Below are 22,798 nucleotides of genomic sequence, written 5' to 3'. Positions count from 1 at the left end.
AATGGGGACTTGTGTCACACAGTAACATGTGGTGGAGACATAATGCATGCCTAGAAAGGGGACCCAAGACAGTAACATGCAAGTATTTTGGTCATGTTTCTTAACATGGGCAATTTCTCATTCTTAGTTATCACTACCTTCTTCTTACGGGGTGGCGAGCAATCCATAGCCAACGTATATTAATGCCACTACTCGAGGATGGGCTGACACCTCAGAGTTGTCGTAATATTTACTAGATTCCAAGAAAAGCCTTGCTCAAATGTATTGTATTGTATTCAATCTTATAACTCTTATATTATAACTATTATATTATATTATATATTATAACTCTTACAAGAGTATTTGATGGCTGTTTGGAAATGCCTAATTGCTTAATAAACGAGCGCGAGGGCCTTACTGGGGAATATTGGCCCGAGGTCGTGGCAGTGCGGACCGAGCGCAGAGAGGTCCGTACTGCCACGACCGACAAATAGTTCTCTTTAGGACTCCACCATGGTGCAGATAGAATCCGATACGGAAATGGCAGCCATTTTAGCAGACATGGCGGACAGCCAAGTGCCCGCATTATCACCAATCAAGTCATAAGAAATATCTTTAACCAGCCACCGATTGTATCTTAATGGAAGGAAATATCACTCAAGGATATTTTAGTTCGCGCAAAACTTCCTTCAATCACGCCGCAATCATAAAGACATGTAAACAAAGAAGTACCTTTGAAAGGTTTTTTTTCATCTCAGAAGAAAATTTATCTATGATCGTTTTCTGCTCGCAACACGCTCAGCTGACCACAACTCAACTGAGCCAACAAAGCTAGCCCCTTACCATTCCTTCGTTTTTACTTCGAACCTTTTTAGTTGACCATTCTTAGCGAAAGTAAAGGCTGAGGACTCGTAGACTTTATAGAAAACGGGTTGAAAGAGCGTGCTCTATGAGAGTATAGAGCATGGAGCTGAGCTAAAGCTGTCACGCCATCTGCCAAATTGTACTATGTGCGACCTTCTCCGGAACTTCTTTCTAGATTTTTTTTGGTTAAATGAAAGTGAAATTTCGGAACATGCGAGCCGGCAAGTAGCAACAGAAGAACCAAACAAAGGTTTGTAAACATGCCAGGTGCCGTAATTTCCGTGATTATAACGTGAGCAGAGACGAAAATCCTCAAAGATGACAGTCCGAGTTTTAAAGATTTTCACTCTCAGTTAGATTGCAAGCTTACGTACGGTAACAAACAAACGGCAATTTACAATTCTCTATGAAGGTCCTAAAATTTGGAACTCTCTTTCTGTTTCAGTCACTTGTTCGTCAAACCTTCTTAGCTTTTAGACGAAAATACAAGAGTTTTTACTTAAATAATCACTGAATTGGCCTGGCCGCACATATTCGCAGCACCTTTTCTCTACTTGATTTATTATTGTAAGTGAGGTGGCTCTCCCATAAGCCCGGTGGCTTCCTGGGTCTCCTCGCCCTCTAGCTACTACCGCTGTAAATAAATTTTGTAGTGGTAAAATAAGGCAAATAAAGATGACGATGATGATAAAAATCAAACACACTTAATAATCGTATAGTATAGAAAGTTTCGTGCTCAAAAACAAAACAGAACAAAACAGGAATGATGAAATATATAACCAAACTGGCGTAACTGTTAAAATTCATACTAATTATGACGGTGTCAGAGCGACTGCGATCATGCTGGGTCCATCGCGGCTAGCTCACCATGGTGATGTCCAGTCATCGTAGTGAAGCAAGCCTCAGACACTGCATCGGCCGTCCTTCGAGTGAAAAAAAGAGCTTCTTCTGATATCCTTCCCGATGTGTTGAGTGGAAGGCCACATCAGTCACTACAGCCGAGTTTTAAGGCGCTGTCAACCCGAGCGATCTTCATGTTCCGGTGAATTCGGAGGTCGTTCATTCATAAGACACTCGTCTTAAAAAGTTTGTTTTCTACTTGCTATGTGACAAAAGATTTGCGTGTTTTATAAGCCACAATTTGGCCGAATATTACTGAATATTTTACTTTCAGATTCTGAAATTTGGGCTCCTGTGTACCTGACTATATTCGCAGACAAGAACTCTTCATGGACTTCCAACAATTACCTTCATCCAAACCTAGCATATAATGTAAGTGTTTGATGTTAGTTTGGAAATACCAAGTGACTCTAAAAAATTATGGTGGATTTACTAACAATAAAATCGCAGGGTTCTACAGACTGCCGCTCACGGTCTCAAGTAGACTAAATATCCGGCAGTCAAAAATATTCACTGAATTTCACATAGAGCCCCTCCCAAACGTAGAGTGTATTTGATCTTTGTTTGGAAATTCCAAGCAATTCTAAAATATCATTTTGGACTTGCAGTCTAAAAGGGAGGATTCTCCGAGATAGTGCTTACCATAAAATCGTGAGTTCCACAGATTGCCGCTCACGGTCTCCAATTGATTAAATGCCCGACAGTGAACAATGAGTAACGAATTATCACAGAGAGGCCCATTCAAAATCACTGGGAATCTTTGATGTTTATTTGGAATTTTCGGTAAATGTCGGAGAATTCGTCCACTAGAAGTCCACACTAATTGTTACAGTCGCGTAGTATTTCCAAACATAAACCATACTCCCCGTAGGTTTGATTGAAGGTTTTCGTCGGGCGTCTGCAAACATTTCTCGACATTAAATGTAAGCGTAAATTTTCTATTTAAGTGTCAAGTACATAGTGATGTTATGATATAAAAAAGCTCGGATATTTCTTCAAACTGCAAACAAACATCAGATTTGGAATTGCTGGACATATCTAAAGAAACATCTGATACTCTCCTAAAAGAGGTTTTAAAAAATCATTTTAAGAAAAGATACTGTGGAAATTCCTGACTGCTGGCTATTCAGTCTATGTTAGACTGCGACAATAATATCGCCATATTGTGGAGGTTTTACGTTTCCAGTGATCGCAAAACGATCACTCAGGTCGATTTCGAAATCTCTTACAGACCATCGACGTTATCGAGATTCATCAAATTGGCAGATGTTGTATCAAATTATCCCCAACTTTGTTTCCTTAAGGTTCAAACAACCATTGGACATAAAAAGATTAAAATCCACCGCACCGCATGAGTTTGACTCCCATTAGAGACTCAGATTTTTCCTTTGTGCCACAGTCGTGACACGTTGATGATATCACATCTTTCACATTATCATTTCCCACTCATGACAGCTATGTCTTTACGTTTGTCTGAAAGAATGCAATAAATTTCTTTTTACATTTTTTTAACATGATGAGGAAGATTAATGCTCATATTTGTGCAATAACAAATATTGATCGCAGTGCTTTTTTTAACAAAAATAATCGCAATTTATCTCCATCACCAGCGAAGCCGTATTAGAGAAAAGCTGCCATTTTGCCTATGTAGGTGCACTGATCCTAAGTTGTGCTTGCTAATCACACACAAAATTCAGATTTGTAGGGACCTTTTCTTTTCAAAAGACGACAGAAAATCTGAAGGACTTTCCAAAATTGGGGGAAAAATGGCAGGTTACCAAATTAGTATTGTGCAAAAGCTGAGTTTTGGGGAATCTTTTGACAATGCAGCATCGTTACCATGGCAACCGATCAAGCGTCAGAAACGTCCTTAAAAAATTACCTGACAATGGTATTATACAGGTGTAAAAATGTTTTTCTTCCGATTGGTAGCACATTTTATAAATTTCATTGTTTTACACTCGACACTGGGGAACCCTTTCGGGCCTTTTTAACATCCAAGTAATTCAAAATTACTCTGGTCAAAAGACGTCAGTCTGTGGATTCACAAATGTTTATCTTTGGCTCAATATCTCACAGTATCTTATTTGAATTTCATTATTTATAAATTTTACCTGGAACTGAGACAATCATAGTGGGCTCCCCATACCAAGCTCTCCCATGCCCTCATGAAACAAAACATTGAAACATTACTTCAAAATTACACAAAGTTCAAAGTTATTACTTTACATAAGTTACAAAAGTAGAAACTGAACATCCTAGCAAGAACAGGCCATCTTAGAGTTCTGTAAAATGTAACCAGCAATTCCATTCACTACAGTGAGCTTTGCAAAATAATCAAAGAATGAGTGGTGAATATTATGGAAACAGGAAGTCAGCTCAATAAGATACAGTGCAATTTCTCTTCAGACCCATGGGACAAGGTACAATGGGGGTATTTTTGATGGAAATTTTCATTTAAAAAATCTCTGCATTTCCCATTGCCCATGCATCTTCAAAATACTTTAATTTTTATTAGTAATAACAATTTGACCCGCAGAGCATTTGCAAATGCAAATTCTACACTGTTTGACACTGATTGTCAGCCAATGCCTCCTGAAGACTTTTATGTGAAAACTTTTATAAACGTGTAAGGTAACTACTTTTAAATAAAAGGGAGTAGAATACTGCATGTGGATGCTGGCAGTGACTGTAATGGTACAAAGATTGATAGCATAGAAAGAATTGATTTGAAAACCTAAGTGCAAAGACACCATCCTGGGACCCAAGACCACTTAGTGCCTCACATGGTAAGGTGGCTAATTACTAACAGTTTTTAGGATTTTCTGCATGAAGCCAAAATTGCTCACACTGACAAAAATTTCGCAAGCAACTCTTAAAAAGAATTGAAAACTAGTTTCACCACCTCAATCATGATAAACTAACTTGCTATACCAAAGAAAATTTCCAAGTAACTTTGGAAATAATGATTTTAGATATATGAAATTCATATATTTGCACTGCGGCAAAGAAACAAATTTAATAGATCCTCACAGCTAAGAACACTACTGAACTAGTAGTTGAAAATAGGACCTGAAAAAAATTCAGGCCCGTAAGGACAAAAAAGATATATAAACAACTGACAGAGAAGTTCCAGTTTTGTCTTTCTTCAAACATGGCATAACAAAAAGAAACCCGAAAAAATTTAAAGCTTCAATGGGGATCAAACCCATGACCATCTCACAATGTGATCAGTTCCCAGTTGGCTTGATAGCCCAGTTGGTTGAGCACTGCACTGGTATTGCAGAAGTCATGGGTTCAATCTCCATTCAAGCCCGAAATTGTCTCAGTTTTCTTTTCTGAACTGCTTAAGTTGAGTATATATTGGTCACATTGGTTTTTTTGTTCTTGCTATTTTCATTACTTTACTGCATACATATGTGACTATTCTTTACTTGAGTGGCTAGGAAGCTGTAAGTTCAAAACACTATTACTAAGACAGTAAATGACTAATTGATGGATAATCAATAGATAATCAAAGATATCAATAAGTAGTCAATGGATCAATGAGTAATCAATGCTCCAAAAAAATTTTGGCGCTTGATTACTCATTTACTTAATGAGAACTGGCAATACCCCATGAGTAATAACTTGTTTACTCATTGATTACCCATTGATTACCCATTATCATTGATCATCGATTAGTTATGTCTGGAATAGATAATTATGTCAAAACAATCAACTTTTTGTATGACATACATGTAATTAGATGGTTGCCTTGGAAACATCAATCATTGTGGACACTCATTGGACACATCAAAAACAGTCTGTGATGAATGAACAGGTACAGAAAGTTTTCAAAAATTTCCTTTGGGAGGAGGGGTGGCATTGTACTTCTTGCCTTGTACTCCTGAGGGTTACTAGTATCAATTTGATAACCAGCTACGTGTAAAAGTACATTTTTATTTTTCAGATTGACTCATTTATGTTAAACAAATGACCATTATTACTTACCCAAACAAAGGCCCTCCAGACCACAAGTAGATGGAGTCTGTATCACCTTACAACTCTAACATGAGGGTGTCTGACAGCTTCTCTTGATATTAGAAATTTCCCCTTTGTGGAAATCATTTAAAATGCACTCTCCAATAAGAGGTCCAAGAAAGTTGTGTGCAAAAGTAACATTCAACTTGAATTCATTTGTTGCCTGCATTCCTGTAACCTCTTCTAATTTTACGACTAGATTATTTTTAAGTACAGAAATAAGACACATCGCAGCTTTCTCCTCATCATCTGTAAGTTCCATGTCTGGGTAGTAATCAAGAAACTTTTCCTCCAGAACAGTCCTCCCTCTTTAAAATATTGTCCAGAAAGGGATATCTTTAGCTACCTGTTCAAATAATAAAGGATATTTATTTAATACAAGGTTTAAAATGAAATGCTGGTTTTTAAGAGGTGCATTTATCATGTATTTTATTTTATCATTTCACCACAAGTACATTTGTTGAATAAATATAATCATACTCAGTAATGTAAAAACTGAGAAGAGTGGAACAAGAACAAGCAATTTGGAAAGACACTTTTAAAGTGCCACTATGATCAAATTTGCAATTATCCAATCTAAACCATTTAAGCTACGTGATGATGTCATACACTCAACCAAATAAATAAATGCAAAATAGCTCAACCAATTTGCATCAGAAATGTTTGATTCTTGGAAATAAGACTCTATTTGGTGGGTTCCACAAGATAAGATTGTAAATTGTGCTACAATAGCAACATGCTGGGTTCCAAACCTCCCCAATGTTGAAGGCTTTTCTAGTATTTTTTAGCATTTTTGGTGGTTTTTTCTTGATCTCACAAGCATGTAAAACAATGTGTTGGGTAGAGTATTTTGCCTGGTTAAAATTTAACTCCCAAAAGTGATTAACAAGTAACTTCTCTCTACAATGTCCATGCACTATCTAGCAAACAAGTAATGAGAATACTCAGATTTGATCTAACACCAAATTCTTGAAACTTATTCATAAGGAAATTTGTAGCAGCCAGAGGGGAGAATTAACAATCAGATCTTGGGAGTTAAAGGGTTAATTTTTCCAAGCTTAAAGCCACTGAAATATTGAAAACAGGTCTGAGGAGACAAAGCAAAACAGAACAAAATTATTAAAAAGGTGAGAGGTATCATAATGAAAATAACATGGTGACACACTGAATCTAAATAAATAATTACACAAATAATGCAGTAAGAATTTGAAGCAAAGGGTTTCTGTTTTTCCACATTTTTTCTGTTTGAAAATCCAAAAAGGTCACAAGTTCCAATTGACAAAATTCCACAGAAAAACTACAACAAAACAACCAAACAAGATTCTTTCATAATATAAGCACTCCTCCTCAATTTCAAGGAACTTTATTTGCAACTCCAAATGTCAATTATGTCAATCAATACCCAGGCCACACTGATAACTTAAAAAGTTTAAATTTCCTGTCCATTCTCACAAACAACTTTTTTCAACTAAATAGGGAAGAGAAAATTATATTGAACAATTTTCCCCTCCTTGGTTTAAAATCCTTTGAAAACCCAACACTAACTCAATCAATCTCTGAAACAAATTAACAAAAAATTGTTCAAATGTTCCTGTTAGTCTTCATGGTACAAATCTGACTCCAACAATCTCTGTGATAAAACAACAAACATATTTTTTTAATTTCACTGCAAGCGTTTCTGGTACAAATCTCTTATGAACATAACTAGCTAGTGCCAATGTTCTCTCTACCCACCACCTAGTGCACCTCAGCTGGGTTTTCAAAATGGTGGCGCTGTGCAATGTAGTGAAGCCGCACAGGGGAATCCTGGGGGATTATTTTTGGTGCGAATATATGCTTAATTGGCAAACAAGCCATTACTGCGCTGTTATCGTTATTTAATACAGTCAGAGACAATAACGGAAATTTCATCATTGATTCGTCACCCAGTATATGACACAATCCCCACACAACGATGAAATCACCTGGATTATTCTAAAGCCACAAGTGGACAACAATAAAGACAAAAGGTTTTAAAGGTTTTAAAACCAGTTTCTCGAATCTTACATCTGTAAATATCTCGAGCTGGAGCTCCCAATGCATGGTCTGCCACGCTTCGTTGATGTAAAATGCATAACCAGTAATGAGATTCTAATAAATATGTTGCTACGCTATCCGCTTATACAAGTATGCTGCAAAAGTTCTTAAAAGCGTTCCGACACATGTAACCAACGTGGAGGAATAGAACAAAATTAGCTTCTACTTTGAGTTACGAGGTCACAAGAGCTTAGTGATGAAGAGCGCATTACCTTCGTGTCCAAGAGTTCGTCCCATATTCCTTCGACTTCTAAAATACCGTATCGCTTGCTAAAACTTATCCGGCTCAGGTTTATTGGTTCTGTAAGCTCCAAATACCCCAGATATGGTGTGCCTTCAAACAACTTTTTGATGGCACCCTCCATTATTTACTGACTAATGTCGTACCCAGATCTCACTCTGTCTTACGCCAAAAAGCTGCAAGATGATCCTCCTCAAGTGGCACCCCAGATTTAACTGATTTTATTAAGAGTCAAACCCTGAAAGGCTTATATTGTGTTTTAGTTTGAAGTGTTTCTTTTATGTTTCTTATTTTGCAGTAAGTTGGCTTGTTATGGCCACTTTTCTCTCAAACATTTTTTTTCAGCCCAGTCAAAATATTTTTGAGGAGGCAAGCTGGCATAAGAAGTAGAGGCCAAACCTTGTTCAGACTAGACCGAGTTTAACAAGTGTGAAGTAAGCAGCAGATATTTTGTTGCAGGCGGCCAAATCCCCGGCTGCCGGCACATTTTGACTGTGCTATTTGTTTTTCAGCTACTAAGTAATTTTATTAAAAATTACTGCATTCCTTTCTAATAATTTGCCGCTGATTGATTTGGCAACTTGAGTGTATGCTGTGATTTGTGTGATTTTCATACGTAAACTAGAAATACCTGAAGATGGTGATGATGTATTAGATGATGTACTTGATGCCAAGCAATTTTGGTATAAAGTGTACGCCTTGCCCGTAGGTGATTTTAACTTGCTAGTAAGACTTGTAATTCACGTAATACACATTAGCTGAAATAGGAATAACAAAAGAAAATAGTTATATTCAACTATACCAAGCTTTGGTTTTATATCCAAATTAAGCACCTTATCGAAGATCACAGCACTGATCAGGCCGAGAAGGCCGAAACAGCACTGTATGCTGTTAGTTCAATTTCTGTCATTTATATTTATCTATTTGAATTATCAATGTTTCATTGAGTTACAATTCATTGATCTCTTGCGATAGAGCAGGTCCACATATGTAACCTAATCCCACATGTATGTATGTGTGTATGTATGTATCTGCCCAGTCAAATTGTTTTGAGCGGAAGGCAAGCTGGCAATAGTAATAGGCAGCAGAGGCTGAACCTCGTCTTGAATAGACACATGTTTACTGAGCTGATTGTATGTATTATGTATGTCCACTTCTTTTTGGGTGTTAAACTGATCAAAGTACTAAAAAGAGCTCTGTGATAACTTGGTAATCCAAGATGTAAAAATTTTTAACAATAAGATAAAGCTTGATCATTCTTTAGAGTTTGCATCTGCTTTAAAAATTAGGGGGAGGATCAGGGGAGCATTATTTATACATATGTATATAAAAAAAAACCGAAACAAAACAAAACAATACTATCAAGCTATCCTATTCGTCTCCAGTTAAATTGCCGAAATCTCACAAAACACTCATGTTTCCTTTCCTAAATTCTAGACTATTCATTTAATGCGTTGGATGACAGAGAATACCACAGCAGACATCAGTTCCGAGCGTTCTGGAAACAGGCAGAGACCAAAACTACTTTACAGATGACTTCACCTTTTATTCAGCTAAACGCAAGTTATAATCTAATTGTTTAAAATTCGTATATTTACATAAAGTGAACTCGTCCCTTCAAACTGAGCAAGTAACGATATCAGAATCTGGTTGTTTACATGCGTTTCGCAGCTTAGACCATGGATTTTCTACTTAAGGGAAACACCTTAATTTTGATTATTTTTACTATGGCTTTATTACTAACTCCATGGACTGATGCACAAAGTAAGTGTGTGTATGTTTGTTTGTGTGTGTTATTTAAATCAGGGATTGCAAGCGACTACCTCAAAGGAAAACTCAGAACGTTTGATGAACTGCGTAGCTCTTGTGGAAAAGCAGACACAGGTTATTGTATTACAGCTTAAAAATAAATCATTTTTCATTTTTTTTCAGAAACTTCGTTACCAACAAAATGACACAAATAGGTCTGATCTTTGTTGTTGAATACGTTAGCTGTTTGTTGTCCAATCTGTGCAACAGTCACAGAGAATTTGTACAATCTAACTGGACAAATTTGAAGGAAGGAATAGGAAAAGGAGAATAGTTATTTGTTGGTGCTACTCATCTGAAAAGAAAAAAAATTCCTCTAGTCAAAGCTGAATTGTGATTTCATTACTTGATGAGGCAAGAATTCAGACACGATCACAATGAGTGGAATGAAAAATTTCTCAAATTGAGCAAATTTGACTAGGGAGAGTTTTGAGGAAGTTACAAATTACATTGAGTATTACAAATTTATGCCACTTGGTTGCATAGTTTATAGGAGAAACAAAACATTCGTGTGAAGAAGGAAGCCTGAACATCAAATAGGTTCGAAATGCCGTGACAACATTGACTTTGCGATTTCACGCCTGGCTACAGACGTTGTATACATAAATTTTATTAATGGCATTGAAGGTTTTGGCTGAGGAGGTTATGAATATTGGACGTTTTACGTAAAGGTTGCGCCGTCTGTCCCAGTTTCCGCTTTCTTAGGTATCAAACTGGCGGTTTTTCCGAGGAAGTGTGTAACAAAAGTCAGAGAGGATATCGTGCTTTTTTATCGATTTGCGTAATTATCAAAACGAGCATAATTTTGACCATAACTACTTTTACAAGCACAATCTATAACGGCCTAGTTTTTACTTATCAACCGCTGAAATACAGGGGCTTTATTACCTTGTCATATTTTGATACAGCAATTTTCACGGTTTCTGCAGGATGTCCGAATGAAGAAGAGTTAGGTGTTAAGGTACCAAGCTCGAAAAGAATTCCAGACAAGTACATGACGTCATCATCGCACCAGAGTAACGGGCACCAGGCTTTCCGTGGTCGGATTGGTTTGGAGAGCAAAGGATCATGGGCTGATGGATGGTGTGCGTCACAGAGCGACTCAGATCCCTACATACAAATCTTCTTCGGTATGTATTTTGACGTAAGCCAGAAAAACTGAACCGAATGCAGCAGGTCGAGGTATATTGAGGTCGAAGCTTTTTTCGTAGAGAAGAAAGTCAGTTAATTTTGCCTTGTTCTGTCGTTTTAGTCGAGCGATACCATCTCGCAAAAATAGCAGTCTAAAAAGATAAGCTTGACATTACACAATATTTCGCTAAGAAGGGATACAAGACTGCGTCGAATTCATTACTTGTATCCAGAATTCCTGGCGTGTACCCAAACTTAACAAAGAGGCGTTAGATTCTTTTCAATTTCACAACAATGGTCTATTGTTTGTCAATTCCTGTTTCTTCCTCAGAACATTTGACATATTTTACGATCATTGAGTCGGAAGGAGTCGTTATTGATGGTGAAAAGATTTTTGTTAAAGCCTTTGAAGTCTCAAACAGCAATGACTCTAAGGATTGGACGTTTTACTCTGAGGGAGGCATTAGAAAGCAGGTAATAACCATTAAATCGGTTCAGAGACAACATAATTCGAGACCATCAAGTTAGGTATGCATGCATGCATGCACTCATTCATTTCATCATGCAAACCAGCATGCTGTCATCCATTTCATCATGGATCATGCATTGAATTATGAATTCACGCAGACATTATCCATTCATTAATTCGGCAACAATTCACCTATTTCTCATTTATTTCTTTGTTTATTTTTTTGGAGGGTGGGGGGGGGGGTTGTCTCTCTGTTTGTTCTCGATTTTGGGGATTTTTCTTTTATTACAAAACATTATAGGAATCTAAACACCAATTTTCTAAAGTTAAAAACAATGATTTTCATCGATAACAGTACTGTTTCATAATTTTCATCAACCCCAGCACACACGGTCGAATTTTTCTTTAAAAATATGAATCATGTTTTAACATGAACTTATATCGAATTATCTGTACAAAGTTTTCAGCTAATGACGACGTAAAAGCAAAGAATACGACGTTGAAAGACACGTGGGCTCATTATATTCGTATTTATCCAAAGAGCCGCACGGGAAAATGGATGTGTATGCGTATTGCTTTGTATGGATGTCCATCAGGTGAGATGAAACTTCGGTTGAGCTGAAAATTTATTTCCTTTAGCATTCAAATAGAGACTAACAGGCTAGCTTACAGTTTAAACTAATAAAGGGGGTAAATTTCTAAAGAAAAATTTCTAAATTTTCTAAACACAATGTGTCGCTATGATAGTGAGAGAGCATGACAAAGGACTGACGCTCAAAGCGTCAGCTTCGAAACTCTTTTTGGTGGCTAATTTACGTTATCAACTAAGCTGATAATGTTAAATACCCTGTTGCAGTTTACACAAACTTGAATCCAGGAATTGGGACGAGGGAGGGGGTCCAAATTTATATCCAGACGACACAAAGCCTAGATAGGCTACGAAATAATTCAAGAAAAGTAAATTCTAAATTCTTCAAGTTGAGTTGTATTATGTGATCCTGACGTTTTTGGTGTCAGACAAGTCGACAAGATAACCACAGCTCTAATGGGTAGACGGAGTGGGTTCCGAGACCCGTAGACCTGCCCCCTGGATTTGCGGTTGTGGCCAAATCAAAGTGATTTCCGTTCAGGTTGTCGAAACGTTATTCATTTTCACCGCAAACAGACCTTTTCAGGACTACTTTGCACACGAATGATAACGAGAGAATATTTAAAAATTTTTTAAAATAATTGTTTCGATAATTTCTCTGTAATCCTCCGTTAAAATCACTTTGTTCATTGCATTAGTTTAAACTTAAGATGTTAAAGGAGGTGTATAAAAAATAAATAATGTCGCGTTCCTTGAAATTACTGTTTTGTTCTCTGGCTTTTCTACTGCTGGGCAAAATAAGAAACGTGTAAGCTGTTGTAGGTTATAAACCTATTGGATTCATGTTTATTGTGTAATTATCTGTAGCAGGCAGTGTAATGTCTCTAACGTTATGTATCATTAGAGTCATTCTTTTTGTCTTTGAGAAAGATGGTCCTAGAAAGTTCCTTGATTCTGATCTCATTAGCAATGGAGCACTTGCGAAGAAGCCTTTGAAAGAAACTCTCTTTTTAGGTAGGAACTACTGAAAAGGAGGCATGATATGGTAATTCAGTGTTATCGTTATCGTTATCGTTGCTTCCGAAATGTACTTTAAATGTAAACCCTTTATTTTGTACTTTTCAGTAATTCCAATTGTATTGTTTGGTTGTGTTATAATTGCTGGTCTGTTATGCTTCTGCTGTCGGCACAGGTGGGTAACACGAGGAGTAGACATAACGGGGCTCGTAAGATAAAATTTCGGGACTGAAACAACATGGAAGGGAGGGTATCTGAGAAATTGCACACCCTCCCCTCCGTTAACCCAACATTGGCTCTAACTTGTTATCAGTTAACTTTTATTGGGTTAGGGGCGGGGGAGGTGCGCAATTGCTCTGATAATAACGCTGATCCACAGTTTTTGTTACACATACGAACGTGGGATCCAAAAAAAGGGATGCATGTGGATTCCGGGTCTAGCCAGTTTTGATTTCATCTTCCCATACTCTAACACTGGGCTACTGTGAATTTATTGGAGAAACAACCCATCTAAAGGGTTCGGAAGTATTTGGTTGATTTAAATTTAGAAAGAGGTGGTTTTGTGTCGGAAATTTATGATGAAATTATGTTTAGCTAGAAGTGTATATGTTAGAAGTATATGTTAGTGTTGATATGACGTATAGTATACAGAATGCAAATGAGAAGGTGGAGAAGTGTAAAAATGATGAGGCGACAGATGTCGATGTTTGGTCGCGTTATGAGTTGCATTGTTAATGGTTGTAATTAAGTGTCCTTTAACATTGCTGAGAGTTGCTTGAACAAACGTATTTTTTGCTTCTATGTCTGCCCCGTCACATGTCTATCGATTGGCTAACCTTGACATCTCTGTAGATCTCTCTGCGAAACGTTAAACGAGAGTTATTTGTATCTCAGACCTAAGAGAGCACGTCGAATAAGAGAGAAGAAAGAAAAGAAAGAGAAAGAAGCACAGCCTCAAACAGAGGCCAAACTTGGAATTGATAATGGGGTAATCTATGAGCAACCACCTCCCTATGAATTTCAAACTGTCTCCCTTGACTTTAACAACGACATGGAAGATGGTGGAATTCCGAACGATAACCTCGCCCAGCTGGAGAAGCCTGTATTTACTGACGATAACAAGGTAATCAGAGCATCAACTTCGCAGCAATTTTCTCGGAAATCCTCTCGTCTGAATAGAATTATCACAAGAGCAATGAAAACAAAAATTACACTACTCGAAGGTGGCCATTTAAAATTTAAAATACGCCGCGACGTCTGGAACTAGGGGTATGGGTATGGCGGAGAGACTCTGATATTCCCGAAAGATGTAATCGCATTTTTGCATCAACTGACAATTTTATAAGTTTTTTCTGTTCCTTTATTGATTAAATTTGGAAGTATTCTGGCTGGTGATTTAACCTAAGAAAGGAGACACTCCCGCATACCTTAATAACATACATGCGTTCTCCAAGAATATTATTACTAACCATTTTTTTTATTTGCCATCTTTCAGTTCTTCTCTTTTGAACGGAACGCTATTGATTATTCTTAAGCTGAAACTACAGTGGGATTCAACATGCACTGAAGACGAGCAAGAGTATTCTTTTTGCTGTGATGATTCTGCCAACATAATTTCAGAGTGGATATTATTTCAGCTTATTGTCTCAGCATTGATTTCATCATAGCCTGATCGATTTTCTACCGCCAAATTAAAATGTGCAATAAAGACCTCGTGATAATTTGATAAACTGATTAACTGTTTGATGTGGGAAATAAACTTATGGCTTTGAAAGACATTAAAAAATATAATATTCGCACTCCGTATAAGTTGAAAGGAGAGTTTTGGGTTGATATTATGTCGTCCGAAATATTTGAAATTTGACGTCAATTGAGGAAAATGTGCCATTTTGTTTTTTGTTGAAGAAATGAATGTGGAAGTGATCTTCGCAGTAATCTGGAACCAGCATAGTGACCAGCTCCTAATTGGCTTGTTAGCTCAGTTGGTAGAGCGCTGCACCGGTATCGCAGAGGTCATGGGTTTAAATCCCGCGCAGGCTTTGATTTTTTTTCCAGGCCTTATTTTCACTACTGCTTAAGTAGTGTTCATTACTACAAAGATCACTTATATATTAATTTTTTGGTTTGTTGCGTGTGAAATTCAGGGGTCTCTCGTGAGTCGATATTCTCAATCTGAAAACGAAAGGCCGAGGGCATTAATGACGGGGAATATCCCTATTAATTTTTAATTGCTCTGTGAGCTGTGAGAATAGAAGGTTTCTGAATCAGTTTTGGTAAATCACTCACCGTGCGTTTCTGAAAAAAGGGTCAAAATCAGTCAAGGGAGAGCGTGACGTTTTCTTTTCCTGATGAACTCAATGAAATCGGAGTGGAGGTGGAAACCCCAGAAAAAAATACACCATTTTATTAATATACACAAACACAAAGAGAACCAGCTGTTTCATTGTTTAAATAAAAAGCTTCAGCTCTACCGGGAAAGTCCCTTTCAGTTTTTACATTTGAATGACATTATCACACAATGAAATTATTTTGTTGCAGAAATCAGATAATATCAATCAAAGTATTGAGCTATCAGCAAAATTTTATTGGTCGCTCATATGTACCGTGTAACTCCATCTAGTCCCTGCAAGTTGATTTCAACGTTTTTGGTACAAGCAGACATTCTCGACGTTGGGAAAACCTCTTTGCATTAAATATTCACACCTGCGTGACTTATTACCAACTTGATGAGTAAGCACATTTCACTTGCAAAGGCTTTCAAGTTATAGTTATGGCGTCGTGTTCGCTGTTCTTGGGCCGTTTGGTGTTCTTTCTTCTCCTACTCATCCAAGGCGGATATTTGGTCGCTTATTCCTTAGATTATGACGAGGTTGCATTCTGGGTACCGATAGTACAAGGTGTTTTATTTGCTATTACTGCGCTCGTGTGGCTTGTTCTCATCTGTACCAAGCCGAAACTTCGTTGGTTGTTTTATGTCTGGCTTTCATACGTTATTACCCTCTTGGTAAACATTTGGATCATATTTGGAACTATCGGAGACAAACTTGACAGCAGAAAATTCCTCGGCCCTAATATTCTAAAGGGAGTTCTGTGTGTCACACCTCCTCTCTTATTGTTACACAATGCCGACGATTTAGATCGCTCTAATGCGCGCAAACATCTAGTGTCTAAGCTTTCCTTCCAAATGGTCGTCAATCTCTTCGATTTTGTGGATATGATAGCTATCGTCTTGGAAGACAAACGACATGGGAGCACGAGTTACTCGAATGCAAATATTATAACAAACGAAACCCAACCGACAATTGCAACGTCAAGCCTCACCACAATTCCTGAAAGTTTCGGAATGGTCATGGTTGCAGTAGCATCTCTCAGCCTACTAATTTCACTTTGGCAACTGTTTGAGAACAAGCTATCAAGAGATTACACAAAGATTCACTTTCGAACGACAGTTCTCCGCAATTTGGTAGAGATGGTTTTTGTTAATTTATTTTGCTTGATCATCCGCCTAGTGGTGTACGTTAAGTACCAAAAAGATGAATCTATCTTCATTACCAAGAATATCATATCAATAGTTTGGTCCATTTTGGACATTAGAGCACATTGTGAATCACATTCAGTTAAATTTTGGTCTGTGTTATGTAAGAGCTGTTTCGGCCTGAGAAAGATCTAATCTGGCAAGGAGTATTTGTTGTCATTATTGAACAATGCACGATCGGTTGTGAGTAAGACTTTATGAAAACTGTAAAGTGACAATATTAAACTTTCTTTATTTTTATCATTATAATTTCTCTCATGAAATGTTTTCTATGCAAATGCATAGCTAATGTAATAGTTGTGACTTAGCCGACATCTCAGGACTATTGTGTTATGTATAATTATCAACAGATATCATTGTAAACAGTGTTTTCTGAAACAATCACTAACCAAGGTAACACAAAATAAGGACTATGCTTCTCACAGTTTTCAAGTTTTTAAGCTCAACCTGGCAACCCAAAAATTAAAAAGTCCACGAGGTTTTTTTTCCACGTGACATAGATACGCAAACGGTGTCTTACCGATCTCACTGAGTAATAATTAATGAATTTAGTCTTTCACCTATATAAAAGAAAAATAAGATCATTTAAGCCTGTAACCTTGGCTGTGCTAGCCAAGAAGCATCACAAAAGCACAATAAATAAATTCAAACAACGAACGATATGCTATCACACTTAAATGTTGTTGTTGGAGAGTTCCTACTGAATCAAAATTGGTTTTCAAATGTGAATTCGTCATTCTTAATCTTAAAAAAGGGGAATTTTTTTCTTGAATTAATTAACCCTAATCCTTCCAATCATTTGAAGATAAACAATTAAAACAACGGGCGGTTATGATTAGATGCAATATTTGTGTTCCAAATAAATCAGGAAAAGCAAGAAACTCGAAAGTCCCTCGTGTTACGTCATTTACAAAGACCTATCAGGTTCTTTCTTTGCATTTGTTAAATATCAACTTTTTCGGAAAAGATCTCGCCGTTGCGTAGCACTTTCTTAGTATTGACTATGTAGTTTGTTTCAATAGCACTAATTTTGTTGTGCAAGCACCTTTAAAACATGGCTTTCTGGCCATAGGGATTTAGGCTTATTTTTCCAGCTTCTTAACCTGAAGAGTGAGTATGAAAACGAAAAAAAAATTATGGACTAGTCGCGCTGTACGTTCTGTATGGACTGGTTGCTCTTAGTTTGTAGGGAATCAACATAATATGTAACTTCACTTGCCCCGAAATGGGCATAACAGACGAAACTGAGTCGCACTAGGTGCGCCTAAAACATCATGTTCAAAACCGTAACACTGTATGAAGGAAGCAAGTCTGTCCCATTTAAATATATGGGCTAGCTCACTCGAGTTTCACCAAAAGGCTCAACCGATAGTCATAGAAACAAAAGAGGAATTGAAGTCAAATGCAATTGTGTGGTGAGAAAATGCGCTTTTCTAGCTTTGCATCCTTCAGATAAATTACAACCAATCAACCCTTTCGGAGAATTAAACCGAATGGCTTGAATGGATTCACATTAGAATTCAGATGATTATCGAACCCACTTCCGCGAAAACGCCGACGAAGACGGAGTCGAACTCTTTTTCTTGGTTGCCCCTATAAAAATAAAAAAAAAACACGTACATTTGTTTATCGTTTTCTATTCTTTCTGAAATGTTTCTCTTCAGCTGTTAAGGAGGTATTATATCGGACAAAATAGGAAGATCTTAGATTTTGTTTTCTTGGAATTTAAAAGTCACCTGCTGCTTTCACTGGAAATGACTTCCGTTCTAGATGTGACATTTTGAACCAGTATTTACAACTTAAATACCTATTGTAAGTTGCGAAATTTCTAAATAGGCGTAATTCCAAAGAAACATGTTCGATAGCATATAAATACAGATTTGCCAAAGGCTATATATGCTTTGAGTCTTTACTTCAATTCTACCTTTCACTACGATAGTCTGGCATTGCTTTTCAAAAGATTCCGTTTTAATCTATGTTTATGACGTCAACACAACTTGTCCCAAGTTCATTGGTTAGCTTCGTTTATCTAGTGAGTGAAGCTAAAGCCTATTTACTTAGGTAAGCGCCATTTCTTTTGTTGTTTTTCGATGATTCTGTGAATTTCGTCAACCTGTAGTGAGTCATGGATTGTTCTTTCCCTTATTTAAAGCGATTACTGGCGACCGTAGCGTTCGGAATTATCTTGACAGTTCAATGCTTCTTCCTTGCCTCATATCCTGCGACTTATGAAAACGATCCTAACTGGTATGCCGTAACAAATCTATTCGCTCCAGTGGTGTGGATGTATCTCGTGCGTTTTAAAGCCGCAAAACTTCGATGGTTGTTTTATGTCTGGTATTTGTACGTTATTTGTGCTTTGATACCTAACATTATCACCATTTTTGTGAGGGTTGAAGACAGATTTGACAAAGAAAAATTCCTCAGTCCAAATGCCCTGAAGGTGGTTTTAAGCCTAACACCACCTCTCTTGCTACTGTTGCTACATACTGCAGAAGATTCTACAGAATACAAAGAGTTAGTATCCAGGTTGACGTATCGCATAGCCATAGATCTATTCGATGTTGTCAATATGATAGGTATTGCCCTTGACGAAAGGGGAGAAGGCCATGAGGCATTGCGCAATTTCTACGCTGAGGTACTCAGCAAAAAGTACGAGTGTACCAATATAACACAGCCAACTTTGGAGAAGGTGGCCGACTTAACTGTAGTTCCTGAAGGATTCGGAAAAGGAATGGTTGCAGTTGCATGCTTTGCTCTACTGTTGTCTATCTGCCAGCTGGCTGAAAACAAACTCTCAGAAGGTACCGAGACAGCCATTCATTTTCGAGTCGCAGTTGCTCGAAACGTTATACAAATTGTGTTCGTCAATCTTGTATTCTTGATCATGCGCGCGGTCGTTTTCTTCAAATATGGCAAAGACGAGTCTATCTTCATAACCAAGAATATCATGGGAATAATTCTCTCCATTTTAGATATTTACGCACTATGTGAATCACATTCGACTAGTTTCTGGTCTCTTTGCGTAAGTTGTTTCGGACTGAGAAGGCCCTACTGAGTTAAAAGGACGGACTTCGTCGTCAAGATTTGAAGGGAATCAAGGACGACTTTGCGTGAACAAAAATTCGGGACCGAACCTTGACTATACGACATGTTGGAGAACAATGTGGGATCAGTATGATTTTAAATAATTATGATTATTCTCTTTAGATCCGTAATAATTCGACTTTCAGTAATCACAGATGTATTATACATATCCAAATAAAGAACTCTAAGTTTGTGTAAAATAGGGGCAATATTTCTTTTCTTCTGGACTTAACCGATTTATTTCACTTATACATAAATCTGCAATTCATTAAAGTAAAAGGAAATATATGCTACTTTAGTCACGTAATCTTGTGATGAATTCACTTTAAATTTAATTTATCTTCTTACTGGCTGCAAAAAAAGAAAAATCCAAAACAGCCATCTACGAATTTTTCTTTTCGAACTTCAACGAAACGATCCTACTGGAAAAAAGATAACTAACAGCTACATGCAATTGGTGATTCTTGAACTGAAGTGAAACTCCTTCGCTCAATTTGGAATGCTGGTAAACGTAAGAAAATGGAGAGAGCTTTCCCGAGAAAGGCCGCACGAGATTATGTGTATGTCACGGGGTGCGATGTGAGGCAACAATATAATTCGTGAATATATGCCAAGAAAAGAAATTTAAGTTACAACCTCACAAATGATGTTGGCCTTAGTTGCAAGGACGATTGCAAATGATTCCAGTGTTGACTGTCAGAGTATCCTTGAATATGATAAACTTGTAAAACTATGATGTCAATCAAGACTATTCCCGGAAATGAAAACAACCACTTCCTGTTTTCTAGGAAAAGCTTCAAGGCTGATTAACCGATTCGGGAAAGTCCCTTATGAGCTATTTTTGCATGACGGAAAAGGATGTGGCGCTTGCTGATTCGCTACAAAACTTTTCAGATTTGAAAGGTCAGCTTTATATTTATAGCAGTCAGAACGTTTTGCTTACAAACCTCCTAGCCCTTCGATCTCTCTGATTATGGCTCGTTGTCCGTTTGAATTGACACTGAAGAACACAGGACGGATTGCATTTGGCGTTATCTTGGTAATTCAAGCAATTTTCCTCGCTTGCTATCCTGGCGAGTATGAAAATTCTAAATGGTATAGTTTATTAACAGTTTTCCTCCCAGCACTTGGTGCGTGGTCTTTGCTGTTACGTTTTCAGAAAGCCACACTTCGTTGGCTGTTACTAGTCTGGAGTCTCTACATTGCTGCCTTGATAGTGAACATCGGGATCATTTTTGGATTGGTTGGAGACAAACTTGGCACCAAGAAGTTCCCGAGCTTGGGTCTCTTAAAGGGAATTCTATGTCTCACACCTCCTCTGTTATTACTGTTGCTACACAATGCAGATGACCTGGATCGATCTCAAGAACGCAAAGATTTAGTGTTCAAGCTGTCTTTTCAAATGGCCATCGATCTGTTCGATGTTATTGACATGATTGACATTGTTTTGGATGACATAGGACGTGTGAATGAAGCTCGGAGCCTACCAGCAGATGTTATAGCCACATTAAACAAAACCCTTAAGGAGAACAAAAGCCTTGCAATACCTCCAGTATTCGGTAGAGTGATGATAGGAGTTGCATGTTTCAGTCTCATGTTGTCTATATGGCAATGGGCTGAAAACAAGCTATCCACGAATGACACGGGGATTCAATTTCGAACAGCAGTTGCACGCAACGTTCTAGAGGTGATATTCGTCAATTTCTTTTTCTTGATCATCCGTGGAGTGGTTTTTTTTATGTACGGCCAAGACGACTTTGTTTTTATAGCCAAGAATTTCATCGCAATAATTTTTTCAATTTTGGAAATTCACGCTCTTTGTCAATCGCATTCAACCACGTTTGTAAGTCTATGTAAAGTGGAATGGCGAAAATGTTCTGCGCGACTCAGAGAGTTCAAAGGGCAACTGAAACGATTTATAACTTGCAGATGATAATTTAACCGAATCACAATTATATTATAAGAATTAATAAGTGTAGAGAACACACTTCCCGGCGCCGTTCAGACATTATTTTGGTATAACATAATGTGATGATTACAAACTTTCATAGTCCATAATGGTAAAAAAATCAATTATTGTGATTCAGTTTTACTACTGTTGTTCACTTTAGATAACATGGTATGTTGATTCGCTGTCTATGATTATATTTGGAAGTATTCTGGCTGGTGGTTTAAACTAGAAAAAAGATATTCCCGCCTACTTCAAGAACTTATATGCATTCTGCAAGAAGAAATAGAGAATATCTGCAGTATCCTTTTTTTTAATTATTTGCCATCTTCCAGTTCTTCTTTTTTGAACGGAACGCTATTGATTATACTTAAGCTGAAACTACGGTGGGATTAAGCGTGCACTGAAGACGTGCGAGACTACTTCTTTAGTTGTGATGATACTGCCAACATAATTTTAGAGTGGACATTATTTCAGCTTATTGTCCCAGCATTGATTTCATCATGGCCTGATCGATTTTCTACCGCCAAATTAAAATTTACAATAAAGACCTCGTGAGTTCCATAATTTGATAAACTGATTAATTTTTAGTTAGGGGAAAAACTAATGGCTTTGAAATAAATGAAAAATTAAAGTATTTGTACTCCATATAAGTTGAAAGGAGAGTTTTGGGTTGATATTTTGTCGTCCGACACGTTTGTAATTTGACGTCAGTTGAGGAAAATGCACTAATTTGTTGTTCGTTATTGTTGTTTTTTATTTTTTCTTCCCTAGATGGGGACAATTTGTTACTATATGTTTATAGATAAACGTTTTGGGGGTGTATATTTTCTCTGTTTTCATTCAGTAGCTACCCTATCATAATGATGAACAGCATACGTGCGTGGTATCCTGGGGTCTTCGTAAGCTGATATTTTCAATCTGAAAATGAAAGGTCGAAAACATTCGTGATGGGGAAAATCTGTAAAAATTTTAATTGCTCTGTGAGCACGCTCATTAATGACAGTAAGAGTAGAGAGTTGCCGAATCAGTTTTGGTAAATCGCTTACAGAGCATCTCTGAAAAAAAAGGGTCAAAATCAGTCAAGGGAGAGCGTGACGTTTTCATTTCAGACTCAGTGAATCCGAAAT

General features: G+C 37.3%; 3 protein-coding genes, 1 long non-coding RNA gene and 1 pseudogene across 4 annotated transcripts; 4 read left to right on the top strand and 1 right to left on the bottom strand.

The window, feature by feature from the left end:
- Positions 1-5,119: 5,119 nt before the first annotated feature.
- LOC136277044 (uncharacterized) lies at positions 5,120-8,201 on the bottom strand. The gene is made up of 2 exons (XR_010715752.1): positions 8,055-8,201; positions 5,120-6,112 (listed from the first exon to the last, which is right to left on the bottom strand). It is a non-coding gene; the product is annotated as an uncharacterized lncRNA (long non-coding RNA).
- A 1,496-nt stretch (positions 8,202-9,697) lies between these two features.
- On the top strand, positions 9,698-14,936 carry LOC131794585 (probable carboxypeptidase X1). Its single transcript, XM_059112108.2, has 8 exons — positions 9,698-9,847; positions 10,822-11,022; positions 11,355-11,497; positions 11,953-12,088; positions 13,012-13,095; positions 13,207-13,273; positions 13,993-14,221; positions 14,594-14,936. Exons 1-8 carry the CDS (start codon positions 9,763-9,765, stop codon positions 14,630-14,632), a joined length of 984 nt encoding a protein of 327 aa, XP_058968091.2. The 5' UTR covers positions 9,698-9,762; the 3' UTR covers positions 14,633-14,936.
- A 783-nt stretch (positions 14,937-15,719) lies between these two features.
- On the top strand, positions 15,720-17,248 carry LOC136277041 (uncharacterized). Its single transcript, XM_066158665.1, has one exon. It carries the CDS (start codon positions 15,869-15,871, stop codon positions 16,766-16,768), a length of 900 nt encoding a protein of 299 aa, XP_066014762.1. The 5' UTR covers positions 15,720-15,868; the 3' UTR covers positions 16,769-17,248.
- Positions 17,249-18,758: 1,510 nt separating this feature from the next.
- Positions 18,759-19,798, top strand: LOC136284196 (uncharacterized). Its single transcript, XM_066174040.1, has one exon. The coding sequence runs from the start codon at positions 18,759-18,761 to the stop codon at positions 19,689-19,691; it is 933 nt and encodes a 310-aa protein (XP_066030137.1). The 3' UTR covers positions 19,692-19,798.
- A 767-nt stretch (positions 19,799-20,565) lies between these two features.
- On the top strand, positions 20,566-22,302 carry LOC131793122 (uncharacterized; annotated as a pseudogene).
- The last annotated feature ends 496 nt before the right edge of the window (positions 22,303-22,798 follow it).

This window comes from Pocillopora verrucosa, chromosome 11, assembly GCF_036669915.1.
Source record: "Pocillopora verrucosa isolate sample1 chromosome 11, ASM3666991v2, whole genome shotgun sequence".
Taxonomy (NCBI): Eukaryota; Metazoa; Cnidaria; class Anthozoa; order Scleractinia; family Pocilloporidae; genus Pocillopora; species Pocillopora verrucosa.
The sequence above is the reverse complement of the archived record's forward strand: the minus strand, read 5'-3'. Positions and strand labels throughout refer to the sequence as shown.